The sequence below is a fragment of the Leptonychotes weddellii genome, chromosome 4 (assembly GCF_054177405.1).
Source record: "Leptonychotes weddellii isolate Sample4059 chromosome 4, ASM5417740v2, whole genome shotgun sequence".
NCBI classification, from domain to species: Eukaryota; Metazoa; Chordata; class Mammalia; order Carnivora; family Phocidae; genus Leptonychotes; species Leptonychotes weddellii.
In genome coordinates, this window is record NC_138372.1 from 144,034,112 (window position 1) to 144,054,904 (window position 20,793).

The window sequence follows — 20,793 nt, forward strand, 5'->3', positions numbered from 1 at the left end:
CCCCCCCCCCCCCCCCGTAAGCGAGTCTCTCGGTCTGTGAGCGACTCTCTCTCTTGCTCTCCGTGAGCGAGTCTCTCTGTCTCTTGCTCTCTCCGTGAATCTCTGAGTCCCTCTCTTTCTGGGAGTCTGTGTGCCTGTGAGCGACTCGCTCTCTCCCCCGCCCCCGGTTGTGTGTGTGTGTGTCTCCGTGTGTAGGTCTCTCTTCCCTGTGTCTTTCCATATGTGTATGCGTCCCTCCGTGTGTGTCTTGCCGTGTATGTGAGTCTCTGAGTCTGAGTGTGAATGTCTGAGTGTCCGAGTCTTCATGTGTCTGTCTCTATCTCCCTGTGTGAGTGCCCGAGTGTGTGTGTCTGTGTATGTGCATGAGTGTGTGTCACTGAGTGTGTGTCACTGAGTGTGTGTCACTGAGTGTGTGTCACTGAGTGTGTGTCTGAGTGTGAGTGTGTCTGTGAGGAGTGTGTCTGAGTGTGTGAGAGAGTGCGTCTCTCTCTCCGTGTGTGTTTTGCGGTCTCTCCCACTTTGTGTGTGTGTGACACACACACACACACACTCCGTGGCAGAGCTAGTGAAGAGTCCATTACTCATCAGGTCCGTTTAGGGCAGAGAGCTGCCAACAGCCGTTCCAGCCAGAACACCTACACCTTACGAAGGACTTTAGAATCTAAGTAGGGGGCGCCTGGGTGGCTCAGTTGGTTAAGCGACTGCCTTCGGCTCAGGTCATGATCCCGGAGTCCCGGGATCGAGTCCCACATCGGGCTCCCTGCTCGGCAGGGAGTCTGCTTCTCCCTCTGACCCTCCCCCCTCTCATGCTCTCTGTCTCTCATTCTCTCTGTCTCAAATAAATAAATAAAATCTTTAAAAAAAAATTAAAAAAAAAGAATCTAAGTAGGAATAAAGAACGCAGATTTTATACTTTCTAGGTCTCAACTGGGTACTGAGCGGGTATATGCGGATCCTCTAATAGATCATAAAACCTGGCCCAGCCACTGCCCCAATGCCTCCTGTTCTCACTGTCTTCTTGGTGGAAAGGCCCCCGAGGCTAGCAGCCGCTCACCCCTCTGCCCTCACCACAGCCGACTGAGGCCTTCCGGAGCAGCAATCCTCCCTCTGCTCTTACCCATCCTCCTCCACACCCAGAATCCTGAGACTTCCAAAACTATTGAAGACATTAACCTTTTCATAAAAGGATTAAAAATCCCTTAATAATCTTTACCAAAAATGCTTCCCATCATCAACAGTACAATTCCAGACAATACTCTCCCCTCGGGGCCTACAGACATTTCTAGAAGGAATGCACTAGGTCCTAACCCCAAACCAATGTTTCCTTTACTAGGCAAGCAAAATAATCTATTGAACTTGAGCATGAAGGAATTTTACTTTATCAGTAATAAAAAGTGGACATTACTTCTCTGCGTCAATTAAGACTTTCTTAAAGTTCAAATATATTGGGCATAATCAGTAAGAAAAAATTTCAATATTTTCCAGTTAGAATCATGTAACTAAAGAATGATTAGATATAGCCTAACATCCTGTTAAAAATAAAATTTTAGTGTAAAATACTGTGCTATAACTTTGGTATGTTTCAAAACATCTGTAAGAAATATAAGGACCACTTTATAAAGTCTTTTTTTTTTTTTTTAGATTTTAAAGATGAGAGAGAGAGAGCACACATGCACAAGCTGGGGGAGGGGAAGAGGGAAAGAACCTTCGGGCCAACTCCCTGCTGAGTGCAGAGCCCTACACTCTATCCCACTACTCAGGAGATCATGACCTGAGCTGAAACCAAGAGTCAGACACTTAACCAACTGAGCCACCCAAGCGCCCCAGATTTGAGAGAGAGAGAGAGAGCACAAGCAAGCAAGCATGAGTGAGAGAGAGAGAGAGAATGAGCCCACATGCACACACAGGGGGAGGGGCAGAGGGAGAGAATCCTCAAGCAGACTCCTTGCTGAGTGCAAAGCCCATCGCGAGGTTCAATCCCAGGACACTGAGATCATGACCTGAGCCAAAATCAATAGTGGGATGCTCAACCAACTGAGCCACCCAGGCGCCCCTCATGTTTAAGAGTAATTTGTGTCCCCATTTTCATAAACTATTTTTCTAGAGCATCATTCATTTCTTCCCCTCTGAACCCAGAAGACATTTCTTATCTGCCTTATTCTTTTGTCATTCTTAGATTTTTGACAGACTATTGATAGCCTGCATTTATTCAAAAAAATATTTTGATAACACCAACAGACTAAGCATTGTACTGAACATTGATGACAATGTGAACAAAGCTCCCACTCCTTGGGAGCTTATGTTCTAAAAGCTGGATGGGGCTTTGGATTGGATAGAACTGGATAGGGCCATGCAAGTTTTTCCAGCTTTATTGAGGTATAATTGGCAAATAAATGTGTAGTATTACTGAAGTGTACATGACAATTTGATATACATACACATTGTGAAAAGATTCTCTCCATCACGTTAATTCACACATCCATCACCTATTTACTGTTTTGTTTTGGCTGAGAATAAGTTCTACTCTCTTAGCAAGTTTCAGTTATAAAAATAGTGTTATCAACTATAGTCCTATGTTACACATTAGATCTTTAGACCTTACTCATAACTGAAACTTTATTACCTTTTACCAACCTCTCCCTATTTACCCCACACCTCAGCCCCCTGGAAACCACTTTTCTACACTATTTCTATGAATTTGACTTTTTTTTTTAGAAACCACATAAGGGATGCTATGCAATATTTGTCTTTCTCTGGCTTATTTCACTTAGTATAATATCCTCCAGATTCACCCATGCTGATGCAAATGTCAAAGTCTCCATGGCTTAACACAAAAGAAGTTTGTTTCTTGATCACAGAGTCTGATGTGGATGTGCAGCTGGGAGACTTCCACTGGCCATTCTGGAACCCAAGCTTTGTTCACCTGGTGGTCCTGCCATCTCCCAGGGTGGGCGGGGGGCGGGGGGCGGAGGGAGAGCAGAGAAGTGAGGCTGGATCCTCTGCACCAAGTCAGCTGACTTAAGAATAGAGACTTTCCCATAGGTGGTTAACTGGGGCCAGGTTTAGAAATATATCACTTCTGCACACTTTCTACTACAAACCCCAGGCCCACAGTCACACCCAGGTACAAGGGAAATGTATTCCAGCTACATGTGCAAGAGGCAAAAGAAATGGGTTTTGCTAGATAGTGTTCTCTGCTACAATAACAAAATTCTAGCATGTGATAGAATAGAGGAGGCTGGGACTAGGGGCAGTGAGTGAGGCTCCTATAGTGCAAAATGCAAGGAGTCACTCCTTCTCAGGCTTAGGTGAGCACACCGTAGATCTGCGCTCCTCACAGACCCCCCCTCTCTTGGCCCCAATAGACAGTTTAACTGCAGAAAATCAAGCAAGAGGGCAATGCGCTGCTTTAGATACAGTGACTAGAAAAGGAGCTTGTTACGAAAAGGAGGGAGAAAGATCTTTCCAGACAGAGTAAGCAACAAATGCAAAGGTCCTGAGGCAGGAAAATTGGGTGGAGGATTTGAGAAACAGAAAGAGACCAAAGGACAGATACCAAAAGGAGAGTTGGAGACATAAGCAGAAACCAGGTCACATGGAGCCTTTGGGTCTGAGCAAGGAGTTTGGGTGTTGTTTCAGGTATCACAAAAAGCTCTTAAGCATTAAAGTGGCAGAATCAAAGGCTCTGACTTTTGTTTTATAAGCAATCCCTCTGAGCACCCTGTGGAGAATGGACCACAGGAAAAGTAGCTGGAAGGCTACCGACATGTTTTGGGAGAGAGATGGTGATAACACAATCTACAAAATGTCAATAGACTTGGAAGAGGGATTCAAAATATACTGGAGGGGGCCTATAGAAATCCAAGGTACTTCCCATAAATGAGAAATAAAGGTTTAAGCAACCAAGTGGATATTAATGTTTTGTGGAGCCAGGAAAAGAATATTCTATTTAAATAGTGAGTTCCTTGGGGGAAAAGGAGAGGCTTCTTTCTATTCTCAAAAATAATCCAACAAGGGGTTTTAAAGATGTATTTGAGAGAGAGAGAGCACACACACAAGGAGGGGAAGGGACACAGAAGGAGAGGGGAGAGAGCATCTCAAGCACACTCCCTGCCAATCACAGAGCCGGATGTGGGGCTCGATCCCACAACCCTGAGATCATGACCTGATTTTATTTATATACATATATATAATTATATACAGATATGTGTGTGTGTATATATATGAAAAAAATCATGAATTCAAGGCAATAAGCATCCCATCTCCCACCTAAAAAAATTGGCATCAGTGCAATATTCTGGAGAATAATTGGCAGTAAAATCAAAGACTTACCTTTCTATCTTGGTGAAGAGTATGGTGGAATCCAAATGCCTAGACTGAAATTCTAGCTCTAACATTTACTAGTTCTGTGAATTTGTGCCAGTTATTTACCTTCTGTGCCTCAGATTCTTCCTCTGTAACATGGCTAGAAAAGTAAAGCCTACCGTATTGGGGCATTTAAGGACTAAATTACATGTAACAAAGAACTATGCCCGGCACAAAGAAAGTGCTCAGTCAATGTAATGATTATAGTATATTTATTATCACATCCAGTTCTGTGCATGATTAAGGGGAAAAGGTTTAAAGGATGTTCATATCAACATTAACATTTCAACATTAAAAGTTTTCAGTATTGACTGCTCAAAAGTAAGGAAACAGATTTTTAAATTTCATGGTGAGCAACTTGAAAGAAAAATGGGATCTGAAGGACATGAACTACTAGCCCTAATTGGTGGGTATGGCTCATTTATGCTCTTAAAAACATACAGGTTGAAGGGGTTAAAAAAAAAAATCATTCCCAATCTTTCATTAGTAAAAGCAGCTAGGTGCATTCCAGTTCTGTTCGCCTGGCTTGCAATGTAACCAATTTCTTTGGCTCACCATACTTTTTGCTCTCTTAAAAGTACCATAAAGGCACTTTACTTGGAAGAAAGGCATCACTTACAGTGTTGTATTTCTCCAGCAACAGGCTTGTTCTTGGGAGCCACCTATGAAAGGTGTTTATGTTTCAAGATTTCTAGCAGGCTCTTTAATATAATCTTCCTCACAGACATGTGTGAATTAAATTTTCAACTTCACTAAACTGTTAAATGTACATATTATAGGTATCCTTCACTGAGTCCTATAAAAGGTACACCAGTGGTAATTTGGTAGCAACAAGCTACATTTTTAAATGGATCTAGGAAATATTCCATAAGTAGAGCCAGCTGCGTCTCCTAAGTAGGAGAAATGTTAATTTTTTTTATAACTTTACTGCCACTTACCCACTGAAGACATAGAATCTCTAGACCCTTTCTTGATATGCCTGCAAACTCAAGACTACACAACCGAAAACATGCTATTGATAGCCTTGGAAAGCACATGCTCAGTGGCTAGCTGCCATTCAGGTAGAGCTTGGGGGAAACTTTAATCCTTCTCAGGTGACGTTACTCGTATTCTACAACATCCAGTTGATCTCCTCAAATATTTTCCTTCCTCTCTAAGCCTTCCAGAGAGTGTTTAAGTAGCACAAAGTACTGTTTTTCTACCCAATGAGCCTCAGATTACACCAGGCTGAAGCTACTTTATGTTCACTCAGGAGCTTCTCTGAAAGCTGTTAACAGAAAACATTATCAGAAGCTGTCTAATAGAATTCAGGTTTTCAGAAGGCTTGCATTTCATTCCTGTTAGCAGAAGCCAGAAGGACTGTTTTGAGGTTATTTGACCACTAATGTTTCAGTAGGCAGAAACTATTGCAAGATTTTGCCTCCTCCATCTGACAGGCAATGGCCTGACACAAATTAAAGCATTTTATTTGCTTGCAGTGAAGTTAACCTGCTGGCCAAATATGCATCCACTCCTTCCTCTGAACACTGGCAATTAAAGGGGAAGAGTTAGGCATATTGCCTGCTTTTCCTGTAAGAACTGTTTTGGGGCGCCTCGGGGGCTCAATCGGTTAAACGTTTGCCTTCGGCTCAGGTCATGATCCCAGGGTCCTGGAATCGAGTCCCTTGTCAGGCTCCCTGCTCAGCGGGGAATCTGCCTCTCCCTACTGCCCCTGCACCCTCTCGTTCTCATGTGCATGTGCGCTCTCAAATAAAATCTTTAAAAATAAAATGCAAGAACATTTAAAATAATGTTCTACTAGCCCTTTATATATAGCAAATGAGTATGAATACAATATTGGATGCCACTCAAAAATCAAAGGCAACTAATTTAAAACACCTCTAACACCAGAAGCAATATACTGTAGACAACATGAAGATTATAATAATGTTCTGTAAAGGATGCTCCCAGGTCTTGGAGTTCAGTCAACTTCAATAGGAAATCAGCAAAACAGATTTTTCAACTCCAGCTTAACAATAAGAAGCCAATTTGATTCATGGTTGTTTGAAAAAGTAATAAACATACTCGGGTGATTCTTTGGATTCATACAGTTTCATAGAACTTCAGAGGCAGGAAGGAATTTGAAGTCTCCTAGTCCAAACCCTATAAACCAGGTCTAAAGCATCTTTACCCCCCCAGGGCCACTATGTGCCCAAGTCCAGGGACCCACTACTATTATCTGTATGCACAGTACACAGTCTAGTGGAGGTAGGACAGCCGCACACAATCATTCTACTTCTATTGCCATTAATACTAATTATTATGGGATAATTAATAATACTTATTCCACAGGATTGTTATGAACATGAGGACATAAAGAACCTAAAGGCCTGGCACAGGGTGGGACTTGCTATGGACTGAAAGGTGTCCCCCCAAAAGAGATGAAGTCCTAATCACCAATACCCATGAATGTAGACTTACTTGGAAATAAGGCCTTTACAACCGTAATCAAGTTAACACGAGGTCATTAGAGTGGGCCCTAATCCAATGTAACTGGCATTCTTGTAAGAACAGAGGAGAGACAGCCATGCAGAGATGGAGCGGAGATTGGAGTTAGGCAGCCACCAGGTAAAGAACATCTGGAGCTTCCAGAAGCTGCAAGAGGCCAGAAAGGATTTCCCCCCTCTGTACCTCAGATGGTACATGGACCTGCTGACCCCTTAATATTGGGCTTCCAACCTCCAGAAATGTGCATAAATTAATTTCTGGTCTTTTAAGCCACGTGGTTTATGGTACTTCGTTACAGCAGCCCTAGGAAATCAGTACAATATTGGAGTGTGTGCGGTCAGTGCACCTTCTGAAGGTCATGACATCTAGAACAGAACACTAGTGTGGGCTGGGAACCCGCATCTTCCTCATTCTTCAGTCTATGTGAATATTCCTCCTAATGTAGCCAATTACTTTTTGCAACGGTATCACATCCTAACCTCAGGAGGAGTCAAAAAAAATCAATGATAACCCCTTGTCTCCAACATCCTCGTCCTCCATAGTTGCTTCTCTGATCTTAAGAGAAAAACTCTCCGTTTCATTCATAAATTCATTTTGTTACGCCCAGCCATCGGCATCGTTTTGTAACCCATCAACCAACATTTAAATACCCTGTTCAACTTCATATCATGCAAAAGTGTGGTTGGTAATACCAGCTGTCTTCAACCTAATCATTAAGAAAATACTGTTCCAAAGCTGATGACAGAGTCCTTTACTATACCAGAGATCCTCAAAGTGGACAATCCATTACTCCCCACTCTGTCAAATATAATTCAGTAAGTAACATTTGATGATATACCTGCATTTCTCTATCTTTCCCAATAGGAATTTTAAAGCCTATTATGTTTTCCTAAGTGCAAGCTATTGTTAACAAATTTTGGTCAAACACTTATTTATCTTCCAGTCTAGTAAACCTAGTCAAAAAAGCAAAATGTTTGTATGGTATCACCCATGCTGGCTATAGCTGCATTGAAATCTGGCTTTCTTATAATGAAGTATTCTAGAAATTGACATCATGGTCGTGTAAGAATTGAGAAATAGGTCTTCTTTCCTTTGTCAGGAATTCAGATTAAACTTCAGTATCTATAGCATTGTTTGTATTACAAACATTTAAAAAGATGACTCAGGGGTGCCTGGGTGGCTCAGTCATTAAGCATCTGCCTTCGGCTCAGGTCATGATCCCAGGGTCCTGGGATTGAGCCCCGCATCGGGCTCCCTGTTCAGCGGGAAGCCTGCTTCTCCCTCTCCCACTCCCCCCACTTGTGTTCCCTGTCTCACTGAGGCTCTGTCAAATAAAGTCTTAAAAAAAATAAAAATAAAATAAAGATAAAATGACTCAGAGGCATATGACGCAGAAGCTAATGAAGTAATTTTGTTTAGTATTCTGCTTAGAAAGAGTATTATAATTTGAGTCAATAGTTGTCAACAAGAATTTCTATTTAAGTACCTAGTAGATGCCAGATGCATTACAGATGTGCTCATCATGGTGTGAATGGTCTTTAGAGGTCCCTCTACACTCAGTACAGTCGCTGGCTTTACAACACTCTTAAGAAATACACTCTGTTAAAAAAAAAAAAATACCCTGTTGTTGGAAAAAGGCAATTTCCAGCGATTATCAAGAAAGGGTCTCTTCCATTAATGGAATTTTCCTATAAGCCTCCTTCATTTTGCCCCTAATTCCAAAAGTTAGGATAAATCACATCCTTTTTCTACATGACAGGCCACAAGTCTTGAACAGGAGTGATCCTGTTCCAGCTCTTTCTTCTCCTAAGTGCAGGCTCTCCCATCTCTTCAAAACTTTCTCTCAAAATTCAGCAAAAAGAAGACTACTTGAAGCTTGCCAAAGACTTTACAATTGTTAGTACTGAGTCACTTTCAAATCAAAATCATGTTGAACACCCATAGCAGTTGCAAAGGACTATTTTATTTCCACATAAGGGAACAACTACATTGCACCAAATTCATAATTTTGGACAACTTTCAAGGGACAATTTCCAAGCCCTAGGTCACTTTACAGAATAGTATTATTTAAAGGCAGAACAAAAAAATCATTCATAATTGACAGGATTCAGTCAAGAGTCACATCAGCCACTGCATGATTTACTGACCAGCAGAAGTTGTGGTCAATGGCTTCCCAAACTCCACAACCAACCTCAACCCACTAATCATGCTCCCGGGAACCACAGCTGTTCATTATCAAACATTGGAGTTTTAAATTACTTTGTTAAAGTTAGGAGACTAAGTTTCTCTATTATACTAACCTGATGGAAGGATAGTGACCACAAGATATCTTTCACCAGTAGAAGGAATGCTATGGATAGGACAGCCTTAATTTCTCGCAAAACATTAGACAGATTCCAGATCCTTAAATAGAAAATTTTAAGCTAGTTTGCTCATTCAGCTCACCCAACCTACAGGTGTTCTCCGCCACTTCCTTTTATCTTAGAAGGGCCCCGAACACCCAAGAGTTCCTCAAAACTCCCCTATAAACCTGACCTTTATACACACACACACACACACACACACACACTTCCAAAAACAAAAAACCTCTAAAACCTCATCAAGACTCAAGCATCAAAAACTAGAATTCTAAAGTATTCTTCTACCTACAAGAACTACCAAGAGGGCATGACAAATCAAAGACCAGGACTGCCTTAATTTATATCTCATGATGGTTAACTTGGAGCCCCAGGTGCAGTTCTTCTCAATCCACTGGGCTGCCAAGTGTTTTTAATTCAGTGCAGTCTTTAAGGACCAATGATGGTAGTGGAAAAGAACAACAACAACAAAATACCAGAGTTACCCCAAAAGGCTATGGTGGGGGAGGCGCAATGGGTACAGGATCCACCACCTGGTCATAGGGATATTAACTCCACTAGGATTCAACTCAACTGAAAACTGGTCTCAGGGGGGGAAAAAAAAGCGTGATAAATATGCAAAGTCATAATGATGATCTAGCAAATCCTGCACATTAAAAGCCAGCTTTTATCTACAAGGAGGCACTAGAACACAGCAGGTAAGGTGAACAATGAGGAGCCAGAGAATTTTTTAAATCCTCCATCAGACTTCATTACATGAGGGAAGAGAACCTTTTTAAAAAGAAACACTGGATTTTCAAAATTAGATCAGACAGTTTTCATTATTCTCAACAGGCAAAAATGCGAGAGATTCATTAAAAGAAATGGATATTCTCCATAAAGATTAAAGACTTTGGCAAACAACTGGCAAGTATTAATTTGCAGTTGTTTTGGACAACTCCAAATTTTACCAGTTGCTTGAATTTTCAGGTATGCACTTCATGGAAAATTTTTTTTTTTAATAAAACTAATGTTTTCCAAAGTGACTGTAGAAGCTGGAATCCACCTCTAAGTTGACATAATCTTTATCTCACAGATCTTAAAACTGTGAGGTTGGTTAAGTTTGCCTTTAGGTGAGGCTTTGTCAAAAGGATTAGGGACCCAAACCAGAAATGCCCCAGTGAGGCCAAAAGCTCTTTATTTGGTCTTTTTTTCTCCTTCTGTGTGGATATCAAGATGATCACAGCATCAATCTTACTGGAGAAAGCACAGTTTTCCCACCTGAACCAACGGGACAAAACAAAGTAAGCACACATCCTACAGACCATCAGAGAACAAAGCACAAGGAAAAGAATGCAAAGTGTGCCCTCTATTGGTCTGTGAGTTTTAATCGCCAAAGGGCTGGTTGGCAAGTTGTATCCAGCAATAAATAGGTGAGACATGAAGGCCATCCTGGTAGAAAAACTATAAAATGTGCTGACCCAGCAGCAAACACCCAGCAGAAGCCCCCTGGACCTGAACTGAAGAACGTTCAGGCTGGTTCTGACCAATCTGTGAACCAGCAGCACAATATAGAGGAGTCACGTCCATGCCAGCGCGGGTCATCAGCTGGGAAACTGCAACGGCAATTTCTTAAAGACTCTATATTCTGTTTTATTATTAATGAGATAAAATTAGACCATATGAGAAGAGGATTTTAACAAAAACCCCTTATTCTGTATTTTGTACTTCTACAGACATTTTTAGAATGGAGAGAATTAAACACCCATTGTCTTTGAGTAAGGGATCATTAGCCAAGTAATTATTTACTGAGATAAGTCTTGAGATAGTGCTTCTGATATTCCCTCATATTGTGTAATATATACATGGCAAATGACTGGAAACGCACACCTGGAAAATAAAATTTTAGAAAACAAATGTGCATATCAATTTGAAGCAGCCATTTGGCATCAGGCTAGTTAAGAAGGTCTACCTCCTATTACTTTAACCAATGCTTCTTAACCTATTGAAGGAAACAGATGAACCATGTCCATTTTGAGACTTCAGAGAAAGCTTTAGATCCGCTCTCTATACCCTAAGAAGAAAGGTTTTGCTTCTAGTTTCAGGAGACTCACAAAAACCCTGGCTCCATCTCTGGACCCCAAGTTAAGAAACCCTGCTCAAAAGAAATGTGCTAAGTAAGCTAAACTTTTTAATTGCACTTAAGAGCCTTCAAGTGATGAGAACTGAAAGATTTTAAATAAATTTTAAGGGTTTTCCCCCAAGCAACTAGGTAAAAAGGAAAGCTACCTATAATTAGTTTCTCTACATTTTAAGAGTAAAAGCATATTTAATAGCTTTTCTCTAATCTTGATTGGTTATTCTGATTATGATGGTATTAACATGTGAGTATACATAAAATATATATATACACACATCTGCATGAGCACACACCTACAGACACACATATTTGTTCTGGCAACTGGAATACAAGAAATAAGAGGTTCCTAAAATTTATACAAAAATAATTCTTTAAAAAACAAAGAATAATTTAAAAAATTGAGCAATACAAGTATGCAAAAAGAATTTTTTAACCAGATCCCACCTGTGGTCCTATACGTCAGTTACCCCGCCTATTCAGCCTTCAGTTACTTATTATTTTATCAGCATAATCAGGAGTTGTAGAAGTTCTGAGGCTCAATAAAAGTCTGGTTCAAAGAACTCCTGAATGGCTTCAAAGGGGATTTTTTTTTTTTTTTAATGAGCATTTATGTTGGGCGTGTCCTGTGTACAGGAAAAGCCAAGGAATTCAGGAGAACTACATTCTAGTTCTAGCTACTTGCCACTTAGCCATTAGTTTTTAAAAATCACATTTCACTTTCCAATTCTGTCAAACTGGTTGCACCTCCTCCAAATAGTGAAATGTCAATGCTCTCTCAGAAGGCACTGTACAAAACAAACCAACCAACCTAGGTCCTCTATTGACACCTGCAGAAGAATTTGCACACACACACACCCCCGCATCCCTCCTCGATGGTCTGCATAGTTCTGGTGTACTCAAATCACAAACACAAGAACGCAGGTTGAATACTTTTCCTGCTCTATGTATGTTATTAATATCATTGTCTTTTAGGAAGAGAAATACCACTTTTATTTTCCCCTAAATGATTATTCCTCTGGACAAAGTGTTTCGGGATGAAAAAAATCCTTGGTTGACCCTTTCTCTAGAAGAAATGTTTTTAAAATCTAGATTACCCCACCCCAGAATTTCCCTTTCCCTGCCCCAAACTCCCCTGCCATGTGGACGGCTCTATCATTGAAATAATCAGCTGGTATTTACAGAGACACCAACAGGCACTAGGGTGCTCTGTGAAATTCTGATTATCAGAAGAGACTTCAGAATGAGGGCTGGGCGGGGGAGGTTTTATATCTCAATGGTTTTTGTCTTTAAAGAATAGCAAATAATGAGATTATGCCTATTATCTAAGAATGCATTCAAACAAACTATGTGCAAAGAACTTAGAAATTTTTTTTAAAAATCTTCTCATAAGTCACCAAAGTTCTTTTAAGGGCAACCAAGATCTCCTAGTCGATGACTTTGTGTTCAGCCACAATTTGCAGAGAAGCACACTGTGAGGCCTGCTTTGGGGATACAGAGGAATCAGAAGCTCCGCCCAGCTGGAGTTTGAAGTATGGTAAGGAGAAGACATTTGGCAAAATAACCAGAATAAAGGGGGAAATAAGAGCATGCTTGAAGAGTCGCACAGAAAGCTGAGAAAGCTGTGAGGGAAAAATGGACTCTGGCTTCAGAAAAAAGGCAGAAAATTCCAGGTGGGGGGGGGTAGCTTCCTAGAGGCAGTGACTTTAGCTGGGCATTCAGAAGCTCAACAGCTTAAAAACCTCAAAATGCATGGTGTGTTTGGAAATGGAGTAACCCGGTAAAGCTTAAGCATGTAGCACTTCCAGGGTGGTGCAAAGTTGGAAACGAGCTGCCATAGGGGGCGCGGGCCACCTTGAAAGCCGTGCAAAAGAGGCTGGCATGGATTCTGCAGTCAGTGTGGAGACCTGGAGGGTTGGGGTTTATTAACAGAAGTCACATGATCAGATCCGTGGTTGAGAAACCTTCAACATGGCAGCATCATAAAGGATGGAGTGAAGTAGTAGATGCTGGGAGATAAGCCCATGAGGGTACCTTTGGGAATGGAAAGGCCGGCGTGGATATAAACCTCTCAGAGGTAGACTCGCTAAAACTGAATGAACCAATGAAAGAGGCAATAGGGAAGACAAAGGCTACAGGGAGGCTTTCAGCTTCAACTCATAGACACCTCATGAATAGAAGAAACACAGGCAGAGAACACATTTGGGAGAAGGCACAGATGGGAACAGGAGTTGTCAAGTTTGCGTGTGCATGGAACAGAATATCTAACCACACAGCAGTAATTGGGAAGTCAGAGGGGAGTAGAATCTGAAGCTAAAGAGAAAAAAAAAAATTTTTTTTTTTTTTTTTTAAGTTGAAGCTGGAGTTGAAGGACTTCACATGGAAGTAACAGTTGAAGATACAGGGATGGGTAAAATCCCCCAAAGGGAAAGAATAAAGGAAAATAAACACTAGTCTACACCTCCTCTGAATGAGGGGACTAAATAAGAGAAATGGGCAGAATACGGAAGGCAAAACTAGAGTATGAGGTCACTAGTCAGAGGAAGAGACTTTCTTTTAGAAAGGAGGGCTATCTCCAGAAAAAGTCATGGAGGGCTGCCACCACGTTGGTGCCTTGCAAGGAGACGAATATAAAGAGGACTGTTAATAAAATCTTTTCAATAAAGTGGTGGATGCAGAAGGCATACTGTAACTGATTAAAGGGCGAATGGAACAGGATTGTTAATCAATAGAAGGGAAGGGTACAAGTGAAGAAAAAGGGAAGGGATGGGAAAGCAATGTGAGGAAGAAGGAAATTAAGAATTTTAGGACTGGGGGAAAGCAGTGTGTTCTAAAAGAGGGTGACTGGCATGGAGAGGTCCTAGAGAAGAGCAGAACAGGTAGGGGCAGGCCTTGGGAAGAATAAAAGCACACTCACCTTACTCATTCCCTCTCCCCCTCCCCATTCCTGGTCCCACCATCCAGTCTGAGAAAGAGGACAAGACAGTAACTGGGAAAGAAGAATGAAAATCATTTTTAGTTCCAAAGATCTGATTTTCATAGTCCTATCATCTCCAACCCCTTTCTTTCCACACCCACGAACACACCCACACCTATAGGTATATATCCCCTCCTGAGCATAGATCTAATCGTATCTGTTCTCTTCAGCACTAATTAGCACCTTCCATATGTATTCCATAAATTCCCATCATTAGCACCTTCCATATTTATTCCAGCTAAAATTATGGAAATGTATAAATATGAACATGCAGCACTGCAGATAATGGGGAAAAAATGATGACATTTTGGGGGGTAAAAAAAAGTTCAAAACAATTTTCATCCCAGGGCTTATCACCCCATTTTAGCAGAGTGGTTATCAAGCATTATATCAAATGATTTGTCTATCATTTATTTCCTGCACTTAGGAGGGGTAGGAGTGCTTATCCCCATGGGGGTGGGGATGAGGTTTAAAAGGCAGTCAGCTGGAAGGAACGAAGTAAAAAGTATCCTGGGTAATCCATACACTGGCCAATTAGTCTCTTAATAAATCAAGAGGTGGTTTTGCATTAAGGAATTAGAAGTGTCATTTCCAACTTGTGATTTCTGCAAATATTGGATTCTACCCAAGCTGGATTTATAAGCAGATAAAGCCAGAATTAAATGGAGGCCTGGGAGAACATCACCTATTTTGAATCACTTCCAAATTTCAGTAGCTTAATAAAAGGTTGGTTGAAACACAGCAGTTTTATTAACCTCTGTGCCCTGGTAAAATACTAGGCAGGAAAATTCAGAATCATGCTAGAATAACAAAACAGCCCATTATGAGAAGAAAAGAGCATATTTACATGCAAAGTTAAACATCACAGGAAATTTTCAGAAATACTGTGGAACTTTAAAAAGGTAGTATACAAGACCTATTTTTAAAGCTTTCTCATTTAAGTGTAGGTAAGTATGTTCCATGTGACATATCTGTATTTTTGAAAGAATACCAATGAGAAATAAACTATCATTAATAGTACTTGTAAAGTCAAATAGCTCCAAATCTCTTCATTAAAATTAATTTATCCCTAATAGTATTTAAGAGAAGATGTTTAGGCTTTTCACCAACCTCAGTTACGAGAAACATACCACACTGCTTGTGATAAACACTTCAGTTTCACAGAAGAAGCCAAATCTAATCTTAAGGAAAATGAGAGGTTACAGAGGGAGAAGCTGAGGCTTTACTATGGAAAAGTCTAGGCAGGAAACCTTTGTTATACTATGCCCCCTACCATCCAACCACATATCTGGGAGCCTTACTGCTTTTTAAGGCATTTTATCAAGAAGTTTTCATAGATCCTTGGTTAAAATGTGATTGGGCATATAAACAATAAAGGAGATAGAAAATTAAGTCACTGCACACCAAGCTCAAGAATCCCAGAAACCATAATAAAGCTATGATTTGTCTATCCACCTTTCAGTAATTCAACCTGAAATGTGGCTTACAACTATTCCAAAAAATGAAACCAATCTACCCAGTGTACCATACAAATAAATCCTAAGTGGTTCCAAGACAAGTATAGGCAGTGGGGTTTCACAGTAGCTGATAATGACCATGCTTTTGAATGAGAGTGTGGTGTGAGAGGGCCAATGAATTACAACTGTTACCATGTAGACAAAATGTGAGTTGTCACCCAGTTTTTCAAAACGTTGGCATGTGCCTCCTCTCTACACAATTTTCATTCTCTATTGTGTTTGTGCCTAACTAATTAAAAATTAATGCTACCAGGCCCTACTAATGATGATCAAATACATTTTTATTTTAGGATTTTGTTTTCTAAAGACGGGGAAGAGCGAGCGAGGTGGTGCTGTTTAGGATGGTCTCCCCCCATACTAGGTTTGGTCAACGGTAGCGAAGATTGACATTCTCATCTCTCAGTCCTCTGGCTTCTATTTTGAAATAGAACATACAGTTAAATGATATATATGCTCTCTATTCCAAACTGGATGCAATTGATTTTAACTGACTAAATTATCTAATCTCTGCCAAGAATTTTATTTCATTAAGAAAATGATATTACAGAGCATCTGAGATCATAGAGCAGACTAAACATAATGCCAAAGGAGTTCTGAGAATGCTCCACAGTGAAAGTTTGATTATTTGCAGATGGAATACAGAAGAAGAAAAAAAATCAGCTCGCAGGCATCAGCCTAACCAATCCTAGTATCACTGCTGCCTACACAGTAGCACAAAGCCAAGAAAATAACTGATCTTCTAAGCCACAACACTTTTTTTTTTAAGGTACTAATCACTTTTCTCCCTAGAAAGTAATATTTAACTGCCACCATCCAAAACAAAGGGAAAAGGGGAAATGTTGGTACCACAATAGGCTCTAGTATGTCAACTGTCACCGCTGACATGATTTGGCTAGTGGTCAAGCATTCCCCAAGGAACTAATTTAAATCAATCTCCTTTGGGCAAGCCAATTGTTTGGTAAGCGCAACAATTGGTGTAGAATCAATCAGTGAACATGAGATCAATTAAAACCAGCTTAAGTTTGTGAAGAGGGACAATTCACACAACCTGAGTTAGATCTCTATTCATTTCAATACTCTCACAATGCAATCCTTAAGCTTCCTTGCAAAACAGAAAAGCTACTATCACCCTATGCTGTCTAGCCAGGCCTTCAAGTAGTTCCACTTTTAATTAAAAACACAGTACACCCTTTGTTGGCATAGATAGTGTGGTCACTTTTAAAAACCGTATTTTAGCCAGAAACTTGGAATTTGGGAAGGGACATCTGTTAAGGGGGGGGGAATGCAAACTTTGATAAAAAAATTTTTCTTTACAGCCTTACCAATTTACACATAGTTGAAAGCAGTTGAATTTTATTAAATCGAAAGGTTGGTTTGGCAAAAGTTACTATTGCACACTTTAGAATTGGGTTTCTAAGTGTCAGCACTTGGGGCTGTGGAGGGTAATTGCTAGGAGATTTTGCCAAAGCAGCTCTGAAATGAATAGGTTTTGTGTCAGATACCTAAGAGGGCACAGGGCCAACTTTAGAGATGGCACTGCCGGGAAGAGCCTGCAATACCGCTTCTGGCCGCGGGGGTGCTGTAATGTCCTCTCTCAAACAGCACCGCGGGGTGAAGTCCTCCCAAAACACTAGGTTAGATACCTCCTCGCTCGGCCACAGTGGGACAGGCAGCGGGGACAGAAAGACCTCACGGAATTGGTCATCTAATAAACAACTACTTGGCAAGGCGTCTTAGGAACTTCTCTGTTTGCGCGACCTTTAAGCATCTCCGTTTTGTTTTGTTTTTCCCAAGTAGACAGCACCTTGTGCCGGTAAGAGGGGCTAACGCCTCTCCAGACACTTTTGACCACAGTGTAACCAAAAATTGCCAGATCTGCGAGTAACACCTCAAAAGAAAATACCAGGTGGAGAAAGGAGGAGTGGAGGAGGAGATGGAAAGGGACGTTTTCAGGACGAACATCAGTACTAAACTTTCGCGGCCTCTGGGAAGAAATTTCTCCCTAGCATTTTTCTGCGAAACTATTTCTGAATATTTTCCGAATGCCAGGAATGAGAAAAAGAGAAAAGAGCAGACTTTTTAAAAAACCAGATCCGTAGCGTCAACTGGAGAGCAGAGGTTAAGGAAGTCGCACACCACCGGTTATCCGAGCTCTGCCCTCGGGCCCGCCAATCTCCAGCCCTCGGGGTATGTGGCAACAGCTTAAGGACGTCCTAAAAAGCAATGAGAAGTTAGGGCGCGGAGAGCTCTCTCCAAAATCTGGGTGCAGGACCGGAGATGCCATAAAACAAGTTCTAAACATATATCACAGGTCAAGTGCGACGTTTACATCCCAGAAAAAAAAAAAAATCAAAATCTGTTAACTTCAAGACAAATTCTAACCGTGCAGAAGTCCAAATTGCTAGACGAAAACAGAGTTCTAAGGGGGGGGGGGCTGCTGGGCACCTTCCATGCGCCGGGTAATGCACGGACTGGGGGTGTGTGTGTGTTGGGGTTGTGTTTAAATCCCCCCAGAAGACTTCATTGTGTCTAGCAGCCCTTCCCCTAAAATGCAGCTGGATTAGGTGCAACCACAGCAGGACTCAGAAATAGGCGCACAGTATATCTGCCGGAAAGCCAGCCCTCTGAAATCTTTCTGGAGACTTCCACTTGCCTTCCCCGCAGAGCACACAAGGGATGGAGATTGAGGGAGCGGTTAAAAAGCCTCAAGTGAATTTCATTAAGAGCAGAAACAGCTACTTTTGAGGGAAGTATATGGAGATAGCAAAGTCAGGCCTGTCCCCAAAACATCACTCCGCGCGCCAGCGCTCCCCAGAAAACCCGCGTACAAGTTGCTGCTCAAAGCAGAAAGTTCAATAAATCATCCCACGTAGTCTTAGGTTCCAGAAAAAGAGATCAATTTTGCCCTTTCCCTGTAAATGTAGGTCCTCCCCCCTTGACTTGGTACCCCTCCTCAGCGCGCTCTCGCGCGCTCGAGCTCTCGCTCTCTCACACACACACACAGCTCTAGGCCGTGTTAAAGCTATCTGGGGCGCACGTGGGTGGGGAAGGTAGACACAGATGAGCTACAGGGGAGATGGTTAAGAGGACTAAAAAGAGAGAAAGACAAGACCAAGAAACAATGGATGCCCGATTAGAAAGGAGAGCGAAAGGGAGGAGTTCAGGAGTAGAAGCGGGGCAGCGAACCGGGTACGACCACACCACTTAGCCCTGAGCGCCCGCCGGGCTCACCCGGCTCTCCAGCACGTCTCGCTCCGGCTCGCAGCGCCTTCTGAGGACAGAAAAGACGGCGCTCTGCCGAGCTCAGGGGCCCAGAAAGCGTAGAGCGGTGGCGCGCGCGAGCGGGGTGGAGGGCACGGTCTGCCCAGCGGAGCCCCGGGCGCCCCGGCACGAGTGCCGCGACCCGCCCCCACTCCGACCCCACGCACCTCGGGCGGAGCAGGACTCACCTCGCTTACTGCGTCTCCATCGGTTGCCTTGGCAGTGGCTGTAATCCATACAATTCAGGATGATGAGGGCAAAGGAGAAGAGGCGAAACTGCATCTGGGCAGTCGGGCGGGGCAGAGGCGCCTCTCAAAGTCGGGGAACTGGAGAGCTCATCCGAGGAGCCGGCGCCCACCGCGCTGCCAGGGAAGACGCAGAGGGCGAGTGGCCACCAGCCCGGGCCCCCCCTCCCCCGCACTAGTCAGTTCGGCGCGGTCAGCATCTCTCAAACCTTGAACCTGAGAGACAAGGAGGAGAAACAGAGTGGAGAGCGCCCGGGGAAGACAGCCGCCTCTTCCCGCGTCCCAATTTAAGGAGGGGAGGGAGGGGGGCGCGAACCCACCGCTTGGCACGAGCCGCGGGGCAGTTTAACCCCGAGCGCACAGCTGCGGGCGACTTGGAGGGAAAGGTGATTTACAATCAGTGAATTAGCAACCCCTGCCGAGCTGCGGGCTCCGACCCGGGGGAAAGGGCGTTGTGCGGCCGGCCCAGGGAAAGGAAAGAGCTCCAAAGGCACCAAGGGCGCAGGGTTCAAGGAGCCGCCCTCGGCCCTCGGGTCCCACGGTGGGGCAAGCCAGCGCCGTGGCCGCGGTGGCCAGACGCGGGTCGCCTACCGTGGCACTTACGTCTCGGACGGCGCGGCGTGCCTAGGCGCTGCGCTCCCTGCAGGGCCGGGGAAGCGAGACGCCTCGCTAGCACGTGGGCTCGGGAAAAGTTTGCCGAGAGGCGCCGGGAGCGCCCGGCAGCTCCGCGATTCCGGCGGCCACCGCGGGTTCGCAGTGCTCTCACGGTCCTCTGGGCTGGCGGTGCCTAGCAGGAGCGCGGCGGAGAGGGCGCGTCAGCAGCCTCGGGGATGCTGCGTCCCCGCCGGTGAGTGCGCTCCTCGGGCGACCGGCACGACCAGCTCTCACTCTCTAGGTCCCTATCCAATTGTGCGGTTTCCCGGGCTCTACTCCACAGCCACTTCACAGCTAGGATTTCTCCCTTTCCAAGCTGTGGGAGACAGAACGCTCCCGCGAGGCCGTAGGGATGTGGCGAGCGCACTTTCTGACGGAGATGCAGCCCGGCTGAGGCTCGGGATGCTTCTATAAGTAGGTGGTGCTGTGGTCCAAGGCATCTATGTCAGGCTGCCTCGGAGTTCCTGGGTCCTAAAGCCAGAAACCATCGGGTTTCCCTGAGGTCCTAAAGAGCGCTGACAGCTTCCAGCGAGCCCAAACCCAGGCAAATCCCCTCCGGGCTTTCCTGGAGTGCGCGGCTAAACTGAAGTGTAGCTGGAAGCCGGGGCGCCCCCGGACAGCGCTGGGCGACGGAGCCCAGCTGACTTCACCCCCAAGGGCTCCGCGGTGGGTTCCAACTCCCTGCCTTGACCTTCCTGCAGGAGGATCTGACCGACTGCTGGCTTGTCCTAGACCATCCTTCCTGAGATCCCTTCCGGGACTGCTGCTTCTGACAGACTGAGTTTGAACTTGAGCTGCATCCTGAAAGATACCA

General features: G+C 43.5%; 1 protein-coding gene across 1 annotated transcript in view; it reads right to left on the reverse strand.

Annotated features, from left to right (window-relative positions):
• Positions 1 to 19,911, reverse strand: part of RSPO2 (R-spondin 2) — an 84,026-nt gene extending 64,115 nt beyond the window's left edge. The window contains exon 1 of the mRNA XM_081817136.1: positions 19,269 to 19,911. Within this exon, the coding sequence (XP_081673262.1) occupies positions 19,269 to 19,362 (94 nt within the window). The 5' untranslated portion in view covers positions 19,363 to 19,911. The remainder of the gene's footprint in view (positions 1 to 19,268) is intronic.
• Between the last annotated feature and the right edge of the window lie 882 nt (positions 19,912 to 20,793).